At 44.0% G+C, this 22,982-nt stretch overlaps 2 protein-coding genes across 2 annotated transcripts in view; both read right to left on the reverse strand.

The window, feature by feature from the left end:
* Positions 1-22,982, reverse strand: part of LLGL1 (LLGL scribble cell polarity complex component 1) — a 409,866-nt gene that overhangs the window by 200,510 nt on the left and 186,374 nt on the right. The gene's annotated exons all lie outside the window — the stretch shown is intronic.
* Positions 4,745-22,982, reverse strand: part of SLC5A10 (solute carrier family 5 member 10) — a 74,521-nt gene continuing 56,283 nt past the window's right edge. Inside the window, exons 12-15 of the mRNA XM_075285203.1 lie at positions 13,728-13,896; positions 9,805-10,020; positions 7,846-7,951; positions 4,745-5,319 (exon numbers count right to left, since the gene is read on the reverse strand). Of these exons, the coding sequence (XP_075141304.1) occupies positions 5,126-5,319; positions 7,846-7,951; positions 9,805-10,020; positions 13,728-13,896 (685 nt within the window). The 3' untranslated portion in view covers positions 4,745-5,125. The remainder of the gene's footprint in view (positions 5,320-7,845; positions 7,952-9,804; positions 10,021-13,727; positions 13,897-22,982) is intronic.

A 22,982-nucleotide genomic window follows, 5' to 3' on the forward strand; every position in this document is an offset into this window, starting at 1 on the left:
CAAGGGTCGCATGGGACATCTATAGTCTATGGTCATCATGTTTCCTCCAATAGATGCAACCTGGTGCATTCCCTATATAACTCTGCCATATATGTTGCCATTAACAATGAACGCTATACTATAAATAGGTCACATTAGCCCCCCCTAGCACTAGCTAGATGTCATTACCATTCTAAGTAGGTTGTTTGGTCCTTGTCTAGAGGTTACTTTCCTTCAGGAATGAGTGGTGTCTTATGTGAGCTTCTGATTGTGAGCAGGTAGGTTGTGTAAGTGCACACTATAGTCCTTTTTGAACAGTACTTGAGGGACACAAACCAGAGGAACCCACCAAAAACCAACCCCAAAGTGATGAAATGATGTAAACCAAAAATGACAATATTGAGTCTGTTCAAATGTCTCAGCTGTCAATGTGTCTTGCAAGGAAAAACCCATGGCTCCTTTATACAATATACTTGTCTTACCTGGGACAATGTGGGTGTCTGCAGCTGTGCGGGTGAGAATTGGGCCGATGGTGATTTCTGGAATCCCGGGTGAACTTCCTCTTTCAGTATCTTCTTTTTGTTATGCAAAGTAGACTTGACTTTAACTGCCAGAAATAGATTGTAAGCTCAGATGCCGACTGGAAAAATATGACATCATGGGACTTTACAACAAAATGGGTTTTACAGATGACTTCATACCATTATTTAATGTACCGCACATATCAATAAATACTTTTATTAAACGGGTTCTGCTTTTGTTCAGATAGAGCGCCCCCTATCTCTTGACTATAGGCTGTAGCAGGTATTGCAGCTCATTCTTATTTAAATGCATATAAACTGCGATACCAGACATGGGCTGTGGACAGAAGAGGCGCTCTTTCTGGTCAATAAACTTGACAGATAATATCACTATCACTTGTGGTCACTTTCATGATACTTTCCTGAAATTTATTTGCCTCGATGTTTAAGCACACTATGAATAACTCTTTTTTTTTTTTTTAAAGTGGAATACCCCTTTAAGACAATCGGAAACCTTCTCACATAACATACCAATAGTGCCAAACTTACCCCATCGACTTGTAATGGCTTCTGTCAAGGTGACTGCCATCTTGACATGAAGAATAGTGCTGCATGCTGTACTAATCTTTGCTAAACGTGGAATACCCCTTTACGATCCTCTTCACATCTGTGAACACTTAACATGGAAAGCATCTCGCACAGATACCATTGACTTAACATGGATACATGGGGTTCTGTCCAGGTCGCCGCCATGTTTACGTGAAGAATAGTGCTGCAGGCTGTGATGTATTAAGACAAGCATTGAATCTAGATCAAGAGAGGTCATTATTCCGCTGTACTCTTCCCTGGTCAGACCACACCTGGAATACTGTGTACAGTTCTGGGCGCCTCAATTCAAGAAAGACATCGATATATTGGAGCAAGTCCAGAGAAGAGCAACCAAAATGGTGGAAGGTCTGCAAACCATGTCCTATGAGGAGCGGCTAAAAGAACTGGGATTGTTTAGTTTGCAGAAGAGAAGGCTGAGGGGAGATTTAATAGCAGTCTATAAATATCTGAAAGGTAGTCACAGTGCAGAGGGATCTACCCTATTCTCATTAGCACAAGGAAGTACAAGAAGCAATGGGATGAAACTAAAGGGAAAGAGATACAGATTAGACATTAGGAAAAACTTTCTGACAGTGAGGGTAGTGAGAGAGTGGAATAGGCTGCCACGGGAGGTGGTGGGCGCTCCATCAATGGAAATCTTCAAGCGGAATCTGGATAAACATATAGCTGGGATGATTTAGGAAAACCTGCACTCGCAGGGGGTTGGACCCGATGGCCCTTGAGGTCCCTTCCAACTCTACCATAAGAAGAATAAGACTTGTCATCAGATATGACAGCAATGGCTATGGACCCCTGATGCAGATGTGAACAGAGCCTAAATATCCTTTCCAATTAGGCAATAAGAAGCAAGAAGAGATGGACCCAACACCATAAAACATTCACCGCACTTTAATGATTTACTGGAGCAAAAATATTCAGGGGTAATAAACTCAGGTCATCCTTGTACATGGAGAAAGTAAAAATCTGTCCCTGGTGATACAGGTGGAGCGAGTGCAGGTAAGTTATCAGCCATCTGCCCTCCACAGAGGGTCTGTGACACTTGTACAGTCGCCCCTTATGACATACATAACATGCTCAGCTCACTGCTTCATTGTTACAAAACCTATAATTGCCTGGAAATATTTGCATATTAAGCGAGGGCCTGGCGATGGTAATCGCCCTAATGGGGAGTCATTGTCACAGGTTCAGCCGCTTTACACACGGCTCAGCAATTTAGTGATTTGCTTTCATTAATTTAATTCCACTTTATTTCCCTAAGTAGATCCCGGATCCTCTCATCTTTCCCAGGGAGCAGTTTTTGGCAGAAGGACCAGAGAAATGGTAAATGTTATTATAAAGGTGCAGGCATGGAGCCAGTAGCACAGCACCTAGTCTCCGCAGCTTTACGAGCCTCCGTCTGGCACTGAGACAACCTCCATAATAATGGAACATGGCCGCACAGAACAGGCCAATAGATTATTATTATGGATTCTATGGGTCAAGTTTCCAACAACTGAGACGTCCCCAATCTGAGAACCCTCTCTTTACCCCTCCCCCCACACACAATTTTTGTAGGATATCTAGTCAATACAACAATAAACCACTGAAGGTTTTTCTAAGCACTTCTGCAATAATGTAGCAGATGTATAAGCCGCCCTTGTGGAATACTCTGGTACTGCGGCTGTCACTTCTATAGGGCACTGCTGCATTCTGGATTTGCTATTAGGTTCTGCACAGTGGCGTAACTAGGAATGGCGGGGCCCCGTGGCGAACTTTTGACATGGGGCCCCCCCACACCGAAGATCTCGACCGAGTCCCTCCTACGCATTCCTGCGCGCTCTATTATGTTCCATAGTGGCCCCTGCACACAGTATTATGTCCCATAGTAGCCCCTGCACACAGTATTATGTCCCATAGTGGCCCCTGCACACAGTATTATGTCCCTTAGTGGCCCCTACAGGACTAAATACTGTCACGTCACCCGCTGACCGCTATACCAGGACAAATTGTGGATAAAAAATCTGGTCATGTGCATTACAATTTAGTAACTCCATGTGCCTCATATTAATAGCAGTTAACCCCATCATCTCCCTGACATTAACCCCTGTGTGCCTCACCATAAGAGTTACTGATATGTGAGAGACATGGAGGTAATAATAAAGTATCTTCATTACTATTACCCCCATATGTCTCACATATCAGTAACTCTTATGGTGAGGCACACAGGGGTTAATGTGAGGGACATGATAGGGTTAACTGCTATTAATATGAGGCACATGGAGTTACTAAAACACAAGTAATCACCCCATATGCCTGACATTAATAAGTAACCCCAGTATGTACCTGTGTAGCTTTAGTTTCACTTTCCTTCTTCCTTTCTTCCTCCAGTGCAGGATGGCAGGAGCTCGGCAGGGATAAGCCCCGCCTCCTCCTCTCATTGGTGGGCAGGGGACAGGCAGAGAAAGGGAGGGGGGAGAGCGTCCTGAAGCCCTGACAGGAGCCAGAGCTGCAGCTCCTGTGTCTCAGCCGTTGCTGCAGCTTCGGGGCCCCCTGTTGGTGGAAAGTATTCCACCAACAGGGGGCCCCGATCATTATACTCGGGGGTCCGAAAAGACCTCCGAGAATAATGATAGCAGCGGTAGCAGCTGTCACCGGGCCCCTGATGTCCCGGGCCCTGTGGCAGCTGCTACCGCTGCTATGGTGGTAGTTACGCCACTGGTTCTGCAGTTGTCATTGTTACAGGGGGACAAGGGTTAATACTGTCATGGACAAGTGTGGGAACTTTTCACCACCTCCTCCATTTCCACCTCTTTACATCCTTCAATAGGTGGCGCTGCACTGATTCTGGTATAGTTGGATTTTTTTTTCTCTACCCCTCACCGTTCCTGAGCAATCAGTGCTGTTAGATTCAGCACCCAATATGCTAAATAGGCTCTGTACTGTCAAGTGGGCGGTCCTGAGCTAGAGTGGTCCGCCCATCTGAAAGTAGAAAGTCTAAATAACATATGAACATTGGACTGAGGGGGATTTATGAAGACTGACATTTTCAATGACAGTCTTTAAAACCCCATCACTGGCAGAGTATACGCCTCATTTACGACAAGGCACATTCCTCCTTGTACGTGCAGGGTACCCCCGATGGATCGAGCGCATTAAGGGAAATCTATGACAGATTTCAGCATCATTTACACCAGATTTCTGCATATTAATTAATTGAAATATTAATAGGTGGCTCTGCCCACTGCACGCCATTGGCTGTTTCAGGAAAGTGGCACAGGCGGCTCAAATCTATGCTGCAATCCTGAGATTTGCACCTTTTTTGAGGACACTATGGCTGTCTCTATTATGGTGACTATCTGTTGTGGTTGAGGGCACCTTAAAAGTTTGTCCCTGTGCCGCATGTCGTTCACCCAGTTTCCCATATCCTATATCAGACAGCTATGTGTATGTGGTAGTTAATGTTTTATAGGATTTGACTTTTGCCCTATAAAGATCAGCTGTTCCCTATTTTGAGCGCAGATTTCGGGTCAGTGACTCATTTGGTGTGAAGACTATTTGAGACACTCCATGATTTCTTGGGAGTCATCACCATAAAAAGCTGCCACTTAGAGCCCCTGTTATAAGTTATGAGCAGAGGCAGCGCCATTAATAACACCTTTTTATTTAATAATTGTATTTTATGACTGTACACAATCTCAGGAATGTAACCGCGCCGCCTCTTTAGCCTTGGTGGTCCGCCATCTTGGATTCTACTTAAAAAAAAACAACCATGCGTCATGTAGTCTGAGATTACCAGAGCAGGACTCTGTATTCTGCTGACACTTAGATTGTATACTGTATAGTCTTTGTTTGGGTATGTGATTCACCAGGCAGTAATAGGCTGAGCCATGGCACAGGCGGCCAGTGGATGCCGCTATATTGAGGTATATTGCCAGCTGTAGAATGGATTGACCTCAACCGTTACCATGTATTGACGGTGACAGTGAAATGGTTAATTTAATGGCACTTATGGGTAATATTTACTCTGCTTTTGTCCTTCAAGCAAAATACGCATAGAAGAAAATGTTGACGCACATGAGAATGATGGCATTAATACAGCAGACCCGAGCCCAGAATGGGTCCTCTTTAATGCTTCTTTGTTGAATGGGAGTGGGAGAGTCCACTGTTTCTGGGGTAGATTTGCACAACATGTTGCTCCAGGTACGACTGCGAGGGGAAGAGTTGGCCGGGACTGTCCAAAGAAACGAGACAAAAAGAAAAGCTGATAAAAATAATAAAGTCAAATGGCATCAGGGAAACCTGGATCCAGCACCTGTGGTCCTGACCCAACTGTTCTGTATGACCCAGACTACCCCATAACATCCTGATACCACTGGTACTAGTACATAAGCTCCTGGCACTACTAGTACCAGTATATAAGCTCCTGATATCACTAGTACCAGTACATAAGCTCCTGATACCACTAGTACCAGTACATAAGCTCCTGATACCACTAGTACCAGTACATAAGCTCCTGATACCACTAGTACCAGTACATAAGCTCCTGATACCACTAGTACCAGTACATAAGCTCCTGATACCACTAGTACCAGTACATAAGCTCCTGATACCACTAGTACCAGTACATAAGCTCCTGATACCACTAGTACCAGTACATAAGCTCCCGATACCACTAGTACCAGTACATAAGCTCCTGATACCACTAGTACCAGTACATAAGCTCCTGATACCACTAGTACCAGTACATAAGCTCCTGATATCACTAGTACCAGTACATAAGCTCCTGATACCACTAGTACCAGTACATAAGCTCCTGATACCACTAGTACCAGTACATAAGCTCCTGATACCACTAGTACCAGTACATAAGCTCCTGATATCACTAGTACCAGTGTATAAAGCTCCTGATACCACTAGTACCATTACATAAGCTCCTAATATCACTAGTACTAGTGTATAAAGGTCCTGATACCACTAGTACCAGTACATAAGCTCCTGATACTACTAGTACCAGTACATAAGCTCCTGATACCACTAGTACCAGTACATAAGCTCCTGATACCACTAGTACCAGTACATAAGCTCCTGATACCACTAGTACCAGTACATAAGCTCCTGATACCACTAGTACCAGTACATAAGCTCCTGATACCACTAGTACCAGTACATAAGCTCCTGATATCACTAGTACCAGTACATAAGCTCTTGATACCACTAGTACCAGTACATAAGCTCCTGATACCACTAGTACCAGTACATAAGCTCCTGATACCACTAGTACCAGTACATAAGCTCCTGATACCACTAGTACCAGTACATAAGCTCCTGATACCACTAGTACCAGTGTATAAAGCTCCTGATATCACTAGTACCAGTACATAAGCTCCTGATATCACTAGTACCAGTACATAAGCTCCTGATACCACTAGTACCAGTACATAAGCTCCTGATACCACTAGTACCAGTACATAAGCTCCTGATACCACTAGTACCAGTACATAAGCTCCTGATATCACTAGTACCAGTACATAAGCTCCTGATACCACTAGTACCAGTACATAAGCTCCTGATACCACTAGTACCAGTACATAAGCTCCTGATACCACTAGTACCAGTACATAAGCTCCTGATATCACTAGTACCAGTACATAAGCTCCTGATATCACTAGTACCAGTACATAAGCTCCTGATACCACTAGTACCAGTACATAAGCTCCTGATACCACTAGTACCAGTATAAAGCTCCTGATATCACTAGTAACAGTGTATAAAGCTCCTGATATCACTAGTACCAGTACATAAGCTCCTGATACCACTAGTACCAGTATAAAGCTCCTGATATCACTAGTACCAGTACATAAGCTCCTGATATCACTAGTACCAGTATAAAGCTCCTGATATCACTAGTACCAGTACATAAGCTCCTGATATCACTAGTACCAGTACATAAGCTCCTGATACCACTAGTACCAGTACATAAGCTCCTGATACCACTAGTACCAGTACATAAGCTCCTGATACCACTAGTACCAGTACATAAGCTCCTGATATCACTAGTACCAGTACATAAGCTCCTGATACCACTAGTACCAGTACATAAGCTCCTGATACCACTAGTACCAGTACATAAGCTCCTGATATCACTAGTACCAGTACATAAGCTCCTGATACCACTAGTACCAGTACATAAGCTCCTGATACCACTAGTACCAGTACATAAGCTCCTGATACCACTAGTACCAGTACATAAGCTCCTGATACCACTAGTACCAGTACATAAGCTCCTGATACCACTAGTACCAGTATAAAGCTCCTGATATCACTAGTACCAGTACATAAGCTCCTGATATCACTAGTACCAGTATAAAGCTCCTGATATCACTAGTAGCAGTACATAAGCTCCTGATACCACTAGTACCAGTACATAAGCTCCTGATACCACTAGTACCAGTACATAAGCTCCTGATATCACTAGTACCAGTACATAAGCTCCTGATATCACTAGTACCAGTACATAAGCTCCTGATACCACTAGTACCAGTACATAAGCTCCTGATATCACTAGTACCAATACATAAGCTCCTGATACCACTAGTACCAGTACATAAGCTCCTGATACCACTAGTACCAGTACATAAGCTCCTGATACCACTAGTACCAGTACATAAGCTCCTGATACCACTAGTACCAGTGTATTAAGCTCCTGATACCACTAGTAACTTCTCATATCACTGGTACCAGTCACACCTGGACCCACCTTCATTCTCTGTTGGGGCTGAGTGGCTTCGGGTAGACACTTTCCTCAGTGTGATCTCAGGTAGGCTTCTTCCCCGGGGAATTGTCCACCAAGTAAGGTTTTTCACCTATTGAGAAATTGAGACATTTTTAGATCCCTGCTCTTCTTAATGGTCCTTCATATTGTAGATATATTAACCACATATGTCTATTTAATTATTTGTTGGTGGCCATGGCTATTCTACCATATAATAAAGTGGCTGTGGGTATTCTTTTAAACAAGACGTTTCTACATCTTAAGGTGGATAATTCTTCTAGACAGGACTCTTCCACATCTCTTGGTTGCTGTGGTTTTTCTTCTAGGACTCTTCTACATCTTAAGGTGACAGTCTATTCTTCTAGACCAGACTCTTCTATGTATTGCAGTGGTCGTGGCTACTCTAAGGTAGGTCTAAGATGTATGGACAACCTTACTCTTTCCGCAGCTGACTAGGGTGGTCTCCATAAAATAACCTGTTGCTTGTGTAGCATTGTCCATATGGCTATCCACTAACAATGCACATTGTCTATGAGAGCCTATAGGGATTAGGGGAAGAAAAGTTGGGGAAACTGGAGAGGGAAAATATTGGTAACATTGTAACAATTACAAATGGAGGAACAACAAAAACACAAAACAAGAGGCTCTTTAGTTTTTGGCACCACTTTTTGGTATTAAACCTAGCGCTATTTTCCCTGGCACCGGTTCTAGTATGCTTGGCATGAGATTTGGATTAGGCGGCCCTAAAACATGTTGCTGCTTTCTACTTGTACCAATTGCTGGGTTGTTTTTCTTGTTTTATGAGCTGCGCTGGAAAAATACTGAAAAATACAATACAAAACCTGAAAAAAAATATAGCAAAAAAGACAATTTCCCCAGGCGTTCACCATCTAGGACCCTTCACCAAGCATCAGAGAGGATATGTGAAGGCTGCAGTACATACAGTGGCTGATAACGGTATGCTAATATTATTATTGAGCACTGTATGGTGGTATTATTAAGCCAATGTATGGTATCACCAGGAGAGATGGAGGGGTGTGCAGGGCCTAGGTGACTAGGTAACTAAATTATAACTAAAATGGCTGCTGTAACTTATATACATCCGTTCTCAGAAGAGGTTAGAAGAACTGGCTGATACAGAAGAAAGCAGCGTACGGTGATATAATATAGGGAGTTCTCGTATCTCACAGAGTAGACCCGGCTGCTTATTATAGCACCACACTGTGTTTCTTCCGCCACCTAATGGGTGTTTGTGGTTCCCTCAAGCAGGATGCCATCTGCGGCTCCGTTCCTTCCCCTCACCTCCTTCCTGTATGCTACTCAGGTGCATGTTTGGCAGACACGATGGCCTCCCCTCTTACTGCCGTATACCTTAATACCTGATGACATTGCACTGTATGGAATACAGAATACACCGACTCCATCCCATGTGATGACATCATCCTATATTACCACTATTCACGTATTACCCACTTATGATGCTGCACTAAGGGGTGGGTTGATAGACCCCCAGTCATACGGCACTATTTTTATTACACTCTCAGTCTGATCTAGTATATTTATGGATCTGCACAATTGGGTCATTCTGCAAAACTGTGACAAAGCTGTGTGAACGCGGTCTAAACCAAATGTTGGAGGAGGGGGGAATCCTATTTATAGTGATGTAAGTGTCAAATTCTGCAACTACCTGCAGAGAGCAAAGACTGGCACCGACATTCCACCTACATGACTAGGGGGCTTGTAAAAACGCGAAGGTGCGCACAATCTTCTCTGCCTGTTCATTACAGGGAGATCATGGTCTCCGGTGTCGGTATTATATATCATATTAGTGACCATGGAGAGCTAAGCATGTGGCGTATATATTAACCTATAGCACAGAATGAAGGTGGATTGTCTAGGCACACAAGCTGCCGTCTTCTGTTATGTTGGATGGATTTTACCTACCTGAGAGTGGAGCGGCGGCTCCGTTAATAGACTTATCCCGACTACTACTCCCACTGTCAGTGCACATAAGATGATGGCGAAGTGCAGGTAATGAATGTCCTTCAGAATGGACGGCCGCTCATCCTCGACACCACACCGAGGGATGGGATAGACAAACTCCATAATCATCCGAGCTAATCCCACCACCAGGCCGACCATGAGACCCCAGAATGCCCCCTGTGAGGAGAGACAAAGACGTGATGTAGTCAAGTCATAGGCATCAGACTACCCATGGAATATATGGACCTACATGCACAGACGTGGTCACAGACTGTTCCATCTGCCATGTAATAGACTGCCTCTCCATGCTACACAGACTTGTTTTAAAGGGGTTGTTCAGCCACAGCAAATTGTCCCCTATCCACAAGATTGGGGTAACTTGCTGATTGGTGGTATCCCACTGCTAGTATCTGCATAGATATCAAGAACCAGGTGGGGAGTTGCACCCCAGTTACGACCAGGGCGTACTCAGCTTTCCCCATTCAAATAAATTGAGTGGCGTGCACTGTATGACCCCCAGTTCTCAAAACCAGTAGTCGGCAGACATCCACCAATCGGCATGTTACCCCCAATCCCGTGGATGGGTGTAACTTGCTGTGGGTAGACAGCCCCTTTAAGTTCCTAACACTAGGAGCAGACAAGATGGAAACGATGATCAAACCGTCTTTGACGTCCTTAGCAACCAATTAGAGATTTGATCATTTGCCTAAAGATTCCAAAAATGTGTGCACCAAGTTCTGGAGGACCTTCGGGAAAACACGAATAACACAGGTTGGATTTTTTGTTCGATCTTATGGGTTTTACCAATAGAAGACAAAGTGGTGTACTCAGTTACCCTCGATCTGTCTGATAGTTGGGTATAAATTTAGGAAGCTAGCTACTTCCTCCCTCACTGTTATTGTCATTGAAATACATTTCCCATAATCCCTTGCTTTCCAATCTATCTATCTATCTATCTATCTATCTATCTATCTATCTATCTATCTATGTATATATGTCTTGTACCTGATAGCGCCCAACCAGTCGTTGATTCCATATCCCGCCCTACGTTCTATAGGTATCGAGAATCTGGTGGAGGAGTGAAACAATACAGGGCTATAGGATAGAGACTACACTGATTGCAAAGTTGCTTCACTTTTTTATACAATAGAAGCCGTGTTGCAGAAGCATTCATTCCCTAATACTAATATGACTTGGGATTTCGGGATATTATTCTGAGCTAAAAAGACTGAGTCAATGGATTTTACCATCTACAATTTGGAGGCTATGAATATGTCTGTAAATGAGCAGATCTCGTGTAATACTCCCACTTTTATCAGGGGAGGGGGATTAATGATAGGATTAGGATTTATTCTGAACCCAGGAATCTACACACACCTGTTTTCACAATGCAGCAATTATGGTAAATGAAGGTGACGATTCTCTCTGTGCTCCTGATGCAGCCAGTCACATTATGCTGGATTATGGAGCCTTGCCTCTGGTATGCAACGCCTGTTAAATTCTGACAACCTGCAGGACGGCCCCGTCCCAGGGTGCTGCATGATACGGTGCACTGATCTGAGGACTATATAATCGCTCTGACCCCTAGATACACATCTAAGGACAGTAATATTACATCTACCTTAGAAATAATAGAAAATTGTACAAAGTAATAATAACAAGCGTCCAATTTCCCTGCAGTGCCTCCACTGGAGAAACGGAGTATTACATAATTCCGATTAAAATTAAAGGTCTGAACGTGCAATGCATTCTTGAGAGACTCATTGACTTTGTTATGTATTCGACTCTTCCCTAAGAGATGATCTCTCGGAACTGGAGAGAAAGACCACGGTAAAGGATAGACCAAAACCAGCAGATTTTTCCCTTTCCCCATTGAAAACACAAGCATGCTCAGTCAAGCCCAGAATGCGTGTGCATGTATAAGTCAGGAGGAATAGCTGTTGGATGAACAATCATTTCTCTGATACATACTGAATATATATGGAATCATCTCTTTGCTACAAGTCGCAGTATTTTCTTAATACTGGTGGACAGAAAAAGTTGAACAGTTGTCCATAGCTCTAACAGACCTGTCCATGTATTACATAGTCAGTGACTGAATGGCTGGAATATGGCAAACTACATTCACAGTGACTGCTAAGGGGACATTTATGGCTAGCCAGAGCTTCCCCTGCAATCACATATGTGCTGTATGACAACCTCTAAGGAAGGGGTGGGCAATTAATTTTCCCATGGGGCCACATGAGAAATTATAACGGTTCTAGAGGGCCATGCACGCTGTGGCAAATTTAGCTCCACCCACTTATCCGCTGACTCCGCCCATTCTCAATCATTTTTCCATGTGCCCCACAAAGTAAAATCCTCCTACAGTCACCCTAATATTATACCCCCCCACATTATAACGTTTCCCTCCAAATGTCCCACAGTATTAAGTCCCTCTCCTGGTGCCCCAGTATAAACTAGCAGAAACTGGAGCAGCTGGAGGGGACATTAAACAGTGGGGATAGTTGGAGGGGGACATTAAACTGGGGTCAACTAGAGGCAGACATGTCCACCTCCAGCTACCCCCCATGGTTTAATATCTGCCTCCAGCTGCCCCAATGTAAAGTCACCCTCCATCTGCCACCTAGTTTATTGTCCCCCCTCCATGTGCATTCAGTTTAACTGCCCCCCTACATCTGCCCCTAGTTCCCTCCTCTTGCTCACACATGCTGTTTCTTCTCTTTATCATCCAGCAGCCTTCATTGCCGGCAGCTTGCATCAAGCACACAGTTCCGTGTGGCTCCAACCACTAACAAGTCATAGCCTATCCTGGTGATAGGCTGTGATGACATCATCACAGGTCCTTGAAAAAACTTCCACTAGCTATGCGGGCCGGATAGAAGCAGTCAGAGGACCGGATGTGGCCCGCGGGTCGTACATTGCCCAGGTCTGCTCTAAGGTGTGGTCTTCATGAGGCATCCCCTCCATTGTAGTGTTCGTACAATTTTGGTGCTTTTGAATAGAACAGAGGTCAAACCTTCACAGTGCAACTAGCTCTTTTAACCCTTTGCTATCTGCCTCTCCACTGACTCTGATTCTCTAGCCTGCACCGTTCCCAAACTATCAGTATGGTTAGTTTTGGTGCCTGATATGCTAACTAGACTCCCTAACGTCCAGTGGGTGATTTCAAGAAGGAGCAGGCAAGGGGCGTGACTCAGAACTCCAATCAGAGAGTCCACACCTTGCCTGCACCCACTAGGCATTAGAGAGTCTAGTTAGCATTTCAAGCTCCAAAACGAAGTGATCTGATTGCTCAGGTACTGTGGGGCCTAAAGAAAAAAGAATCAGTGAAGGGGTGGCTATTAAAGCATAGCAAGAACATGAATTGGTGGTGAAAGGTCTTGTTTAAGAGGCTATACAGCTAACTAACCCTAGACTTTTTAGGTGAAAGGTATCGATCTATAGGTGTAAAGGGACACAAAGTCTATATTAAGCAAATGGAGAGTCTTAGCATGACATCATTGTTAAAGAAGCCACCTGACAAGATGGACTGTGCTATTTTGTCTACTTAGGATTAAACCTTGTATCTTCAGTGTAATTAAATATCTAACAAATGACATCTACTTCCAAAATAGTGAAAACTCGCGGCAAGAAAAGAAGAGCAATCCGATTAATGACACCGCCGTGAGGCACTCCCCAGTCATCCTCATTTAAGGCTTTATTGTGATTCTCCAGTCATCGGGCTCCATGTTCACATTCTCTGTGACTGGTGACCTTATTTACTTGAACAGAAAGTGACTCTGTGCATTGTGTGTGCTGCATTGTGTTCAGTGGGTGCGCCCTATTGTGGTATGTCTATTGTTTAGTATTGTGTGTACAGGATGGGCACAGATGGGGTTTACCTGTTCGTTGGCTCTCTTCCAGAACACTGCCAAACCAAACACAGCAGTGACTGGTGGTGCCAGGTAGCTGGTGACGGACTGGATGTACACATAGAGCTGCCCGCTGTTAGCGTTCTGAAGGATGGGGATCCAGACCACACTGATTATCACAAGGACCACCGTCACTATCCTGCAAAGAGAATGGGGAAAATATGGAAATGTGTGATGGGAAGTCGCAGAAACCTCAAAATATTGTTTTATTCTGTCAAATAAAGCGGTGACTATTTTTGGTCATTGGTTATGTTCAGTCTCTGGCTATGGTCTATTCTTTATTATATTTGGCCTTTGGCTTTGCTCCATGCTTGGTTATGATCTACCAAAGGTAATGTTCAGTCTTTAGTTTTGTGCTCTATATTCGGTCTTTGGTAATGGTCTGACCTCAGATAGGTTTAGTCTTTGGCTTTGTCCTCTCCTTGGCTATGTTGTCTTTGCCTATCTTCTCCCTTTGGTTATGTTCAGTCTCTGGTTATGGTCTATTGATTATTATATTTGGCCTTTGGCTTTGCTCCATTCTTGGCTATGGTCTACCATAGGTAATGTTCAGTCTTTGTTCTATCCTTGGCAATGTTTAGTCTTTGGTTTTGTGCTCTATATATTCGGTCTTTAGTAATGGTCTGTCCTTAGATAGGTTTCGTCTTTGGCTTTGGCCTATGATTGGCTATTTTGTCTTTGACTATCCTCTCCCTTTGGTTATGTTCTGTCTTTGCCTACGGTTCTATCAATGGCCATGTTTGGTCTTTGACTTTGTTCTATGATTCTCTATGTTCAGTCGCTGACTACTGTTCATTATTGGTTTGGCTATTTTTGGGGTGATTTCCTTCAATAGTTTAGTTCCTAGCTCTGTGATAGACTAGGTTTAGCCATTACGCTATGCGCTATACTAACCTCCCCCCACCAGTGCTACATTTTGACCTTGCTTGTTCTTCCCTTGGATACATTCATTCTGCATCTTTCTTCTGTCTTTGGTTCTTTCCTTGATCTTTTCTTCCATTGGTTAGTTTCTGTCTTCAGCTCTTTCGTTGGCTATAGATTTCCCATTCCTCGGCTACATGACATCGTTGGCGATCCCACTCACGGCAGCTGTATTTGATAGATGAGGATACTCTTCCGTTTTAATCATTGGATCCATCTTACGTGCCACATATTTGAGCGGTGATGTGCGTGTGTCACATTCTTTGTGTTGAGTGACTTAATTTTTTTTTGTTTGTTATTCTTCTCTTACGCGGCTCCAGCATGCTCCACATATCATTCATTCCAATCATTGGTATTCCTGGTGGAGAGTTTATGCAATGTCCAAGAGGAAACCTGCAGGAGCGAGCTGTCTATGTATCTTATCTGACCTTATCATTTACAGGTTGTTCAATAGTTGATTATTATTATTATTTCAGTACACAGCGCTGAGCCCTTCATTACAGATACGCCATCTGGTATGCTACGGCAACATGTAACCCAACTTTCCAGAAATACAATACAGTGCAAAAATTTCTGGCAGGTGTGGGGAAAAAAGCCGCAAAGTAAGAATGCTTATAGAAATAGAAGGTTTAATACGTTTATTTTTGTGAATTAACGAAATGTAAATCCCATCAATATTTGGTGTGACCTCTGCCCTTTGGAGGAGGAGTCTTGGAAGTGATGCTATGGTCCCCAAAGATATAGCCCTGATCTCAACATCATCCAGTATGTCTGGGGTGACATGAAGAGACAGAAGGATTGGAGCAAGCCGACATCCACAGAAGATCTGGGCTTAGTTCTTCAAGATGGTGGCAGGAACAACCTCCCTGCCGAGTTCTGCCAAATACTGTCTGAAGGTACTGAGAAGAACTGATGGAGGGCAAAGGGTAAAGGTCACATCAAATATTGATAGGATTTATATTTCTCGTTTGTTAATTGACAAAAAGTAAACGATTAACCCTTCTATTCTGAGAGCATTCTTACTTTCCCCACGACTTCTGCACATTACTGGACATGCAATAAATATTTCGCAGGCGTTGGTTGTCTTATGTCATTAAGTAAATTTACCATAACCAGTACCTATAGCTCTACATGACATCTATAGATATAGATGACATGTGAACACAAAGCGATGGTTAGAGATCTTTCCTGGTTCCAGGATCAAACAATAGCACATTTACTATAATGGACTGAAGAAGAGGTTCAAGGACCTGGGATGGTGTAAAATGACGCCCTAGGCTCGAGACGAGAGCCCTTCACCCAGACAAGAGATCATCATATATGACAAATAGCAACTGATGTATGTACAGACTATGGAGGCACTCACTCTATTGAGACGGTGGGATTACATCTCATACATATGGCGGTATTATAGTACCAAGTTCTCTACACTTCCATGAAGTCCTACTTATTTCCTTCATAAGTTATGTATCTGTGGGACTAGGGTTGTGGTTTAGTTCAGGGCACGTTATAAGAAATACATAACATCATTTACTAGCTGATGCCAGGTTAGAACATGCATACATTTTGCGTATCCAGCGAAAATGGTGCCAAACTGTAAGCAAAGGGAGACTTTAATTAATTTGCAGACTGCATCACGGTTTGATACTTTCTTTTTAATTAAATCCAACGCTTTACCTACCAATTAGACCCACTGGCAGCATCTGGCATTGAGGAGGGTACCACACTAGGCGCCAAAGTCAACCCCCCCATCGTACACTCCCTAAATACAGCGAACGGGAAGCGTGAGCTGTTCTCTTAGTCTGGTCTCTCGTCTTTGTGCCAGTGTCTAGACACTGCCAAGTTTTCTTCCTTTACAGCTGGGTCGTCCTCAATTACAGAGAAGTTTAATTGAAAGCCCTGCGCGTGAGACAAAAGCTGAAAACAATTACCGAGGTGTGGCGTCGTATATTTTAGTGGCTTCCTTCACCTGGGTGGAATTAAAACGCTCTTGAATGTCGGGGTGTGCCCCACTGACAATGCTTGGTGGGGAACCTGAATGACATGACAACCTCCAGGATCTCACCGTGTCTTTCATCGCCCAGGTCTCAGCATCAGCGCCGTATTTATTAAGTCTTGTGTCTTTCCGCCACTATTTTGGATGCACTCAGTGCTAAAACAGTCTTGAAATAGGAGGCATGTCATATAAGACGCCGACTTCTGGCAAATTGTTTTATGCTAAATCAGGCCTCAAACCCCAGCCGATTCCTGTCTGAACTTGACAATCCTTTGGAGTTCCCTTTATGCCTCCAAACAGTAATATTGCCCCTTTGGTGTAATACACAGTAACAGGGTCCATTTGTGCCAAGCACACTTTCACATTACGACCCCTGTCTGGCCCCTAAGAACCCAAGGTCTCCCTTCACATTAGTGATACCCCATTATCATCCCCTTAGATACAATAATGCCATATACACAGTCCAGTCCCATTAATGTCACTACCTGTCAAAATCTAGAATAACCCCCTTTGGCAGAGCGGACCGCTGCGAGACGTGCGGGAAGAGAGGGGATGTTGTGATGATGTTCACTGGGACGTTGAGCCATGCCAACTCCAGTGCCGTGGCCAGTTGTGCTAGGTTACGCGGTTGAGCATCCATGGTGCGAACAACCCGATCGAGGTGGCTCCACAGATTCTCAATTGGGTTCAAGTCTGGGGAATTTTCTGGCCAAGGGAGTACGGTAAACTCATCCTGGTTCTCCTCGAACCACGCACGTACACTGCGAGCTTTAGGACACGTCGCATTGTCCTGCTGGTAGATGCCATCATCCGGAGGAAAAACATTTCACATGTAGGGGTGAACATGGTCCGCAAGGATAGATGCATACTTGTGTGCCTCCATCGTGCCTTCCACAATAATGAGTGCACCCAGATGGCTGATGACACGTGGCTTCTGCGACTGTTTTTTTAACGTTGAGGTCAAAAGTGGGCGGTGGTCACGTTAATATGACTGGACTGTGTATGTGTATCCCCACATAGTAAAGGCATCCCATTAATGTCCTCTCTCTCTATATATATATATGGTGTCCCTATAAAGCATTGATGCTCCCTCAGTGCCCCTGACACTGTCAGGATGTCTTTTTAGTGTTCTCAGACAGTAAGGATACTCCATACAAAGAAAATGTGCCCCTCGCAAAGTATGATGCCTCCTTAGTGCCCCCACAGTAATAATGACTGCCACACAATAAGAATGTGCACTTAGTGCTCCATCACAGATAGATTGCCCATTGATGCCCCCTCATATTAACTATGTCCCCTTAGTGCTCTTAGACAGTAATCATGCCCTCATAGTGCCCCCCACATAGTATTATTGGTGCATTTACCCTCCTTATACATCCCTATCGGGGCTTCACACTGACAATCCGATTTAAAGGGATTCTCTTAAATCCTGATCTTCGCTGCTGATTGCTATTTATGTAACATTTAGTGATGAAAGGAACTTTCCTTTAAGGAATCATTATTATTGTTATTTTACTTTATGACTTCTATTCTAAAATAATATATACACCCGAGCTATAAGCCCCGCCCTCCTCGCCATGATTCATCATCTCCCCGGCCGCTTAGTCATCCTATTTTTTTTTCTCAGTCTCAACAACACTCCTTCATTTAATTCAATTAATATAAAAGCTATCCAGGTCAGCTGGCACACACGCCACTCTCCGTCACCCACATGCACGAGAAGCGGGCGTCACCTGGATGTTGCAATACTGATAGACTATTAATAATGCCAGCAGCTAAGGATTCTGGGAGATGACACATGCAAGATAAGTGCATAGTGCCCGCTTACACACTGGAGGAATGTATAAATATAGGATTCTTATTGTGACTAGACGTGTCCTCACAAATTATCGAACCTCAGGAGGTGGGGACGACAGAGGTGGAAAAGTAGGCGAGTTAGTCTCTGTTCACATCTGCGCTATGGTTTCCATTCATGATCCATCACAAGACAAACACCAACAATGAGGTCCAAGCTGTCCGCCATTTTGACAGGACAATGACACATGCAGCACTATTTCCCCTAACAAACATTAGGAAATCTGTGATGTAAACTCCAACAGGTGACAATTTCCAAGTCCAAGTATAGCTGCCCATCCAGACTGGGATGACTGGAGACAGTGAACCCTTATGCCTGCGGAGTATAAGGGAATCCCTGATACTCGCCCTGGACTCACTGTTTGGAGCCATAAGGTCACCATCCTCACAGTATGTTCTAACTGGTGAAGGCTGGAGACAATGGACATTGCCTGAAAACCAGGAACTCGATCCAAACCAAAGTGACAACCAAAGGACAAGATGGGCCATACACCATACATGAAGCCCGTAGTCAGGAATGAAGTTGCTAGAGACTGAACACCTAGGGAAGCTATGAACAGCCCTGACAGCTGTAGAGAAAAGTTCTCATGACATCAGAGATGAAGAGAACCATCCCACCAAACCATTTACCAATAGCTTCAGCGGGAAGGTACAAAATAAATAGAAAGGAAAAGAATGGGGCAGAATCATGTTGGTAACTAAAAGTCTAGTGAATACAGATGTCCATGGTGATGTAGAGACATGGCACTGGAACCCATGCAGCTTTCTTAGAGTCCTGAATGACAAACCTGATATGTGGAAAGACATCATTGTATAAACAGGGGTTTGGACTGATGTGGGTGACCCTATAAGTGATGTAAGGGCAGCCATGTTGATGTCAACCACAGACTGTTCTTGGCCAAAGCTGAGGAAGATATACAGCTGCCATAGCCTTCTTCTGCCACCTAGCTCAGGGGCTACCTGATAGGATCTCTACGGGGACACTAAAAAGCAAAATGAACTACAAACATCGTAGGAGAAACAATGATAAATCCCTTTAATCCAGCACTAATTAGATGAAATGCGCATTCACACCTCCTATAATTGGAGCCACTGACATCATGTGACAGATATGTTAATTGTTATTAATAACCATTGTCCCGACGTAAATTAGTCACATCAGATAATGTTCTAATGAATTACAGGACAGAAGCAGAGACAGTGCAGGACAGGCGAAATACATGGAGGATTATCTATAGAGGTTACCTATGTACGAATACCTGCACCAGCATCATAAAAGCCCAGCACCGGAGCGGGTCATGTGATCAGCTGGTGACCGCCATTTGTAGATAGTGGGCATGTGTGTGCACAGGATTATTTTCAAAACAGCAAGATGGATGGGAGACACCATGTGATATATCATGTGACTCCACAGAGACATCCTAGAATGGATGGGCTCCTAGGGGGTGTGTGGACATGGCAGGCCCTCACATTTTGGATTCTGGCTATTAGATGCTTGTCCCCCATTAAAGGTCAATTCTTCAGATCATAATTTATATATATTCATAAATATATTCTCACAGTGATTCCTGGCACTGACTTTCTTGCTGCCTGTGACCATTCCTGTCTATACATTTCAGGGAGCAGACTCGGTCATGCAGCGACTTGTTGGCGGTATTTAGCATTTCTATCATGTCTCCAGTTATGATGGATATCTTTTGCAGAGGTTTGGCATTTACGGCACAATCTGTCCTACATGTGTGATCTCCCGGCTGACGTCAATGATAGGTGATGGTAAGATCACTGCTGACTATATACAGAGCAAAAGTATACAGAACAGTCACCGGGGTTAGAGAATGACCACCATAGGGACCTAGAAACTGAGATTTTGAGTGTATATGAATAGTGGTCAGGGCTCTTTTTTTACCTAACACAGAGCTCCAAATCCTCTGCTGTTTTACCATCAATTTCTGTGGCAGATTTTCAATGTGAACTTTACCCCTTTCTGTGCAGCAGGGGTGAAATCGTGCGGACATTTGCAGGTTACATTTATAGATTTTGCGGCAGAGTGTCATAGATTTGCACCATTTGTACACCTATCCAGGACAATAACCTTATGCAAAGGCCACAACCGTAGTGGTAGGTGAAGCCCTTACTAGCCCTAGTGTTGGCTCTTACTCAGGGTGGTTCAGTGCCTTTTTACCATGAAATTCCCATATAAACTGCACCGCTAAAGCAAATGTAACTTTCCTTCCCTCCTCGAATACTGAAGGGACATCCTCAATTTTAAGACCCCTTCTTCCCCATGGTAGTCCCTGTTCTAGTTGGTTCTTATGACTACAGACATTAGGATCACTGACCGCTATGACATCATGATCGGACCCAGTCCACAATGCCCCCGCATCACTATCGCCCCTGATCTATGGAGGCAGCATTATAATCACATATCTACAACCTCTGCCGGTCCAGCACCAGACACAACATGAAGCTTGTCAGTGTCACAACGGCATGTGAACTGGTCTGGGAGGACGATGGCAGCCGCCGGGTCACGGCATGTCATTATGGCAGTCAGATAATATCTGACTGATGATCTGACTAATGACTTATTCCAGGAAAGGCTAAATAATAGAGGTCACTGCTAGCACCAGGTAGATAGACACACCCATTATTACCAAATATTCCAAATATTATGTCCAAATATATGAGAGAAATCGGAGATAGGATGTTATCATGCATCTTTTATGGGGTCACGGTGGTTGTGGCTATTATTAGAGGATATTACTAATATCTGTGGTTATCACTAGTAGGGGTGCACTACACTTATTATTAAAGGTTACTATGGATGTCTCTGTTATTAGGTGACTGTGGTTATGATGGATATGGTTATATTTGGCTACTATAAAGGGCACTAGATACCACTATTATGGAGTTACAGTGATTGTCATAGTAAACTGCCTATTATATGGGGCCCTATAGCCGTCACCCATATTGGTGCACTGTGGCTGCACTGTAATGATTATACGGGGCACTATTATTAGAAGATATTACTCAGGTCAGTGTTATGGGGCACTGTGGTTATCACAGTTATGGGTGTACTATGGTTATTATTAAAGGATTCTATGAATGTCAATGTTATGGGGTCACTATGATTATCACTGCTATTATAAAGGGTACTAGCTATAAGTGTTATGGGGTCACTGTTATCATAAACTTTGCCTATGGCAGTGGCGTAACTACCGCCATAGCAGCAGAGGGAGATGCCACAGGGCCCCGGACATTAGGGGCCTGGTGACAGCCGCTACCGCTGCTATCATTATACTCGGGGGTCTTTTTGGACCCCCAAGTATAATGATTGGCGGACTGGAAGAGGTAAAAAACATAAAAAACACTGTTACTTACCTCTTCACGATCCATGCAGGCTTCGGCCTGACGTCATTGAAGTTCGACTACTTCGGAGGCCGACAGCATAGGAAACGGGAGATAGGTGAGTAACAGAGTTTTTTTTATGTTTTTCTCCCCCTGGGTCTCCGATTATTATACTCTGGGGTCTGAAAAGACCCCAGAGTATAATAATTGTTTATGGGTGTTCACAGTGGGACATAATACTGTGTGCAGGAGCCACTAAGTTACATAATACTGTGTGCAGGAGCCACTATGGGGGATAATACTGTGTGGAGGGGCCACTATGGGGGATAATACTGTGTGCAGGGACCACTATGGGGGATAATACTGTGTGCAGGGACCACTATGGGGGATAATACTGTGTGCAGGGACCACTATGGGGGATAATACTGTGTGCAGGGACCACTATGGGGGATAATACTGTGTGCAGGAGCCACTATGGGGGATAATACTGTGTGAAGGGGCCACTATGGGGGATAATAGAGCACGCAGGAATGCGTAGGAGGTGGTCAGTCGAGATCTTCGGCGTCGGTGTCAGTCGGGGGGCATGTCAAATGTTTGCCACGGGGCCCCGCCATTCCTAGATATGCCACTGGCCTATGGCTATCAATTTTACAGGGTTTCTTACTATCAGACACTATGGATGCCATTCTGTGGGCCACACGTTGCTTGTTATACTGAAGGCTTCATATAAAATAAACCCATTAGTGATTAGTCTGTGCCGTGGTGATTTATCATACAATATGTCATTAGACTAATTAAAATATCTCAGAATAGACTAGATACAAGAAACCAAACCTCATTCCCAGACTGACCAGACTGGAATGAACCAATTTCATTGCAGCTTCCCTGAGGCTTAGCACACATTACTGACACAGAATGGCAGGGCTCGGCAGGAACGCACGCAATGTCACACTAGTTGATACAAGGTATATGTGACACTATTTTCAGTGCCTATGGTAAATCTGTAGAGGGTGAATACATTACAATTAAATAAAAAAGACTTTGCAGCTTCTTCCCCAGTGTCCTCCCAGACAGTGCACGCACAATCGACAAGATATCCAGAGTCTAGT

This window comes from Leptodactylus fuscus, chromosome 8, assembly GCF_031893055.1.
Source record: "Leptodactylus fuscus isolate aLepFus1 chromosome 8, aLepFus1.hap2, whole genome shotgun sequence".
NCBI classification, from domain to species: domain Eukaryota; kingdom Metazoa; phylum Chordata; class Amphibia; order Anura; family Leptodactylidae; genus Leptodactylus; species Leptodactylus fuscus.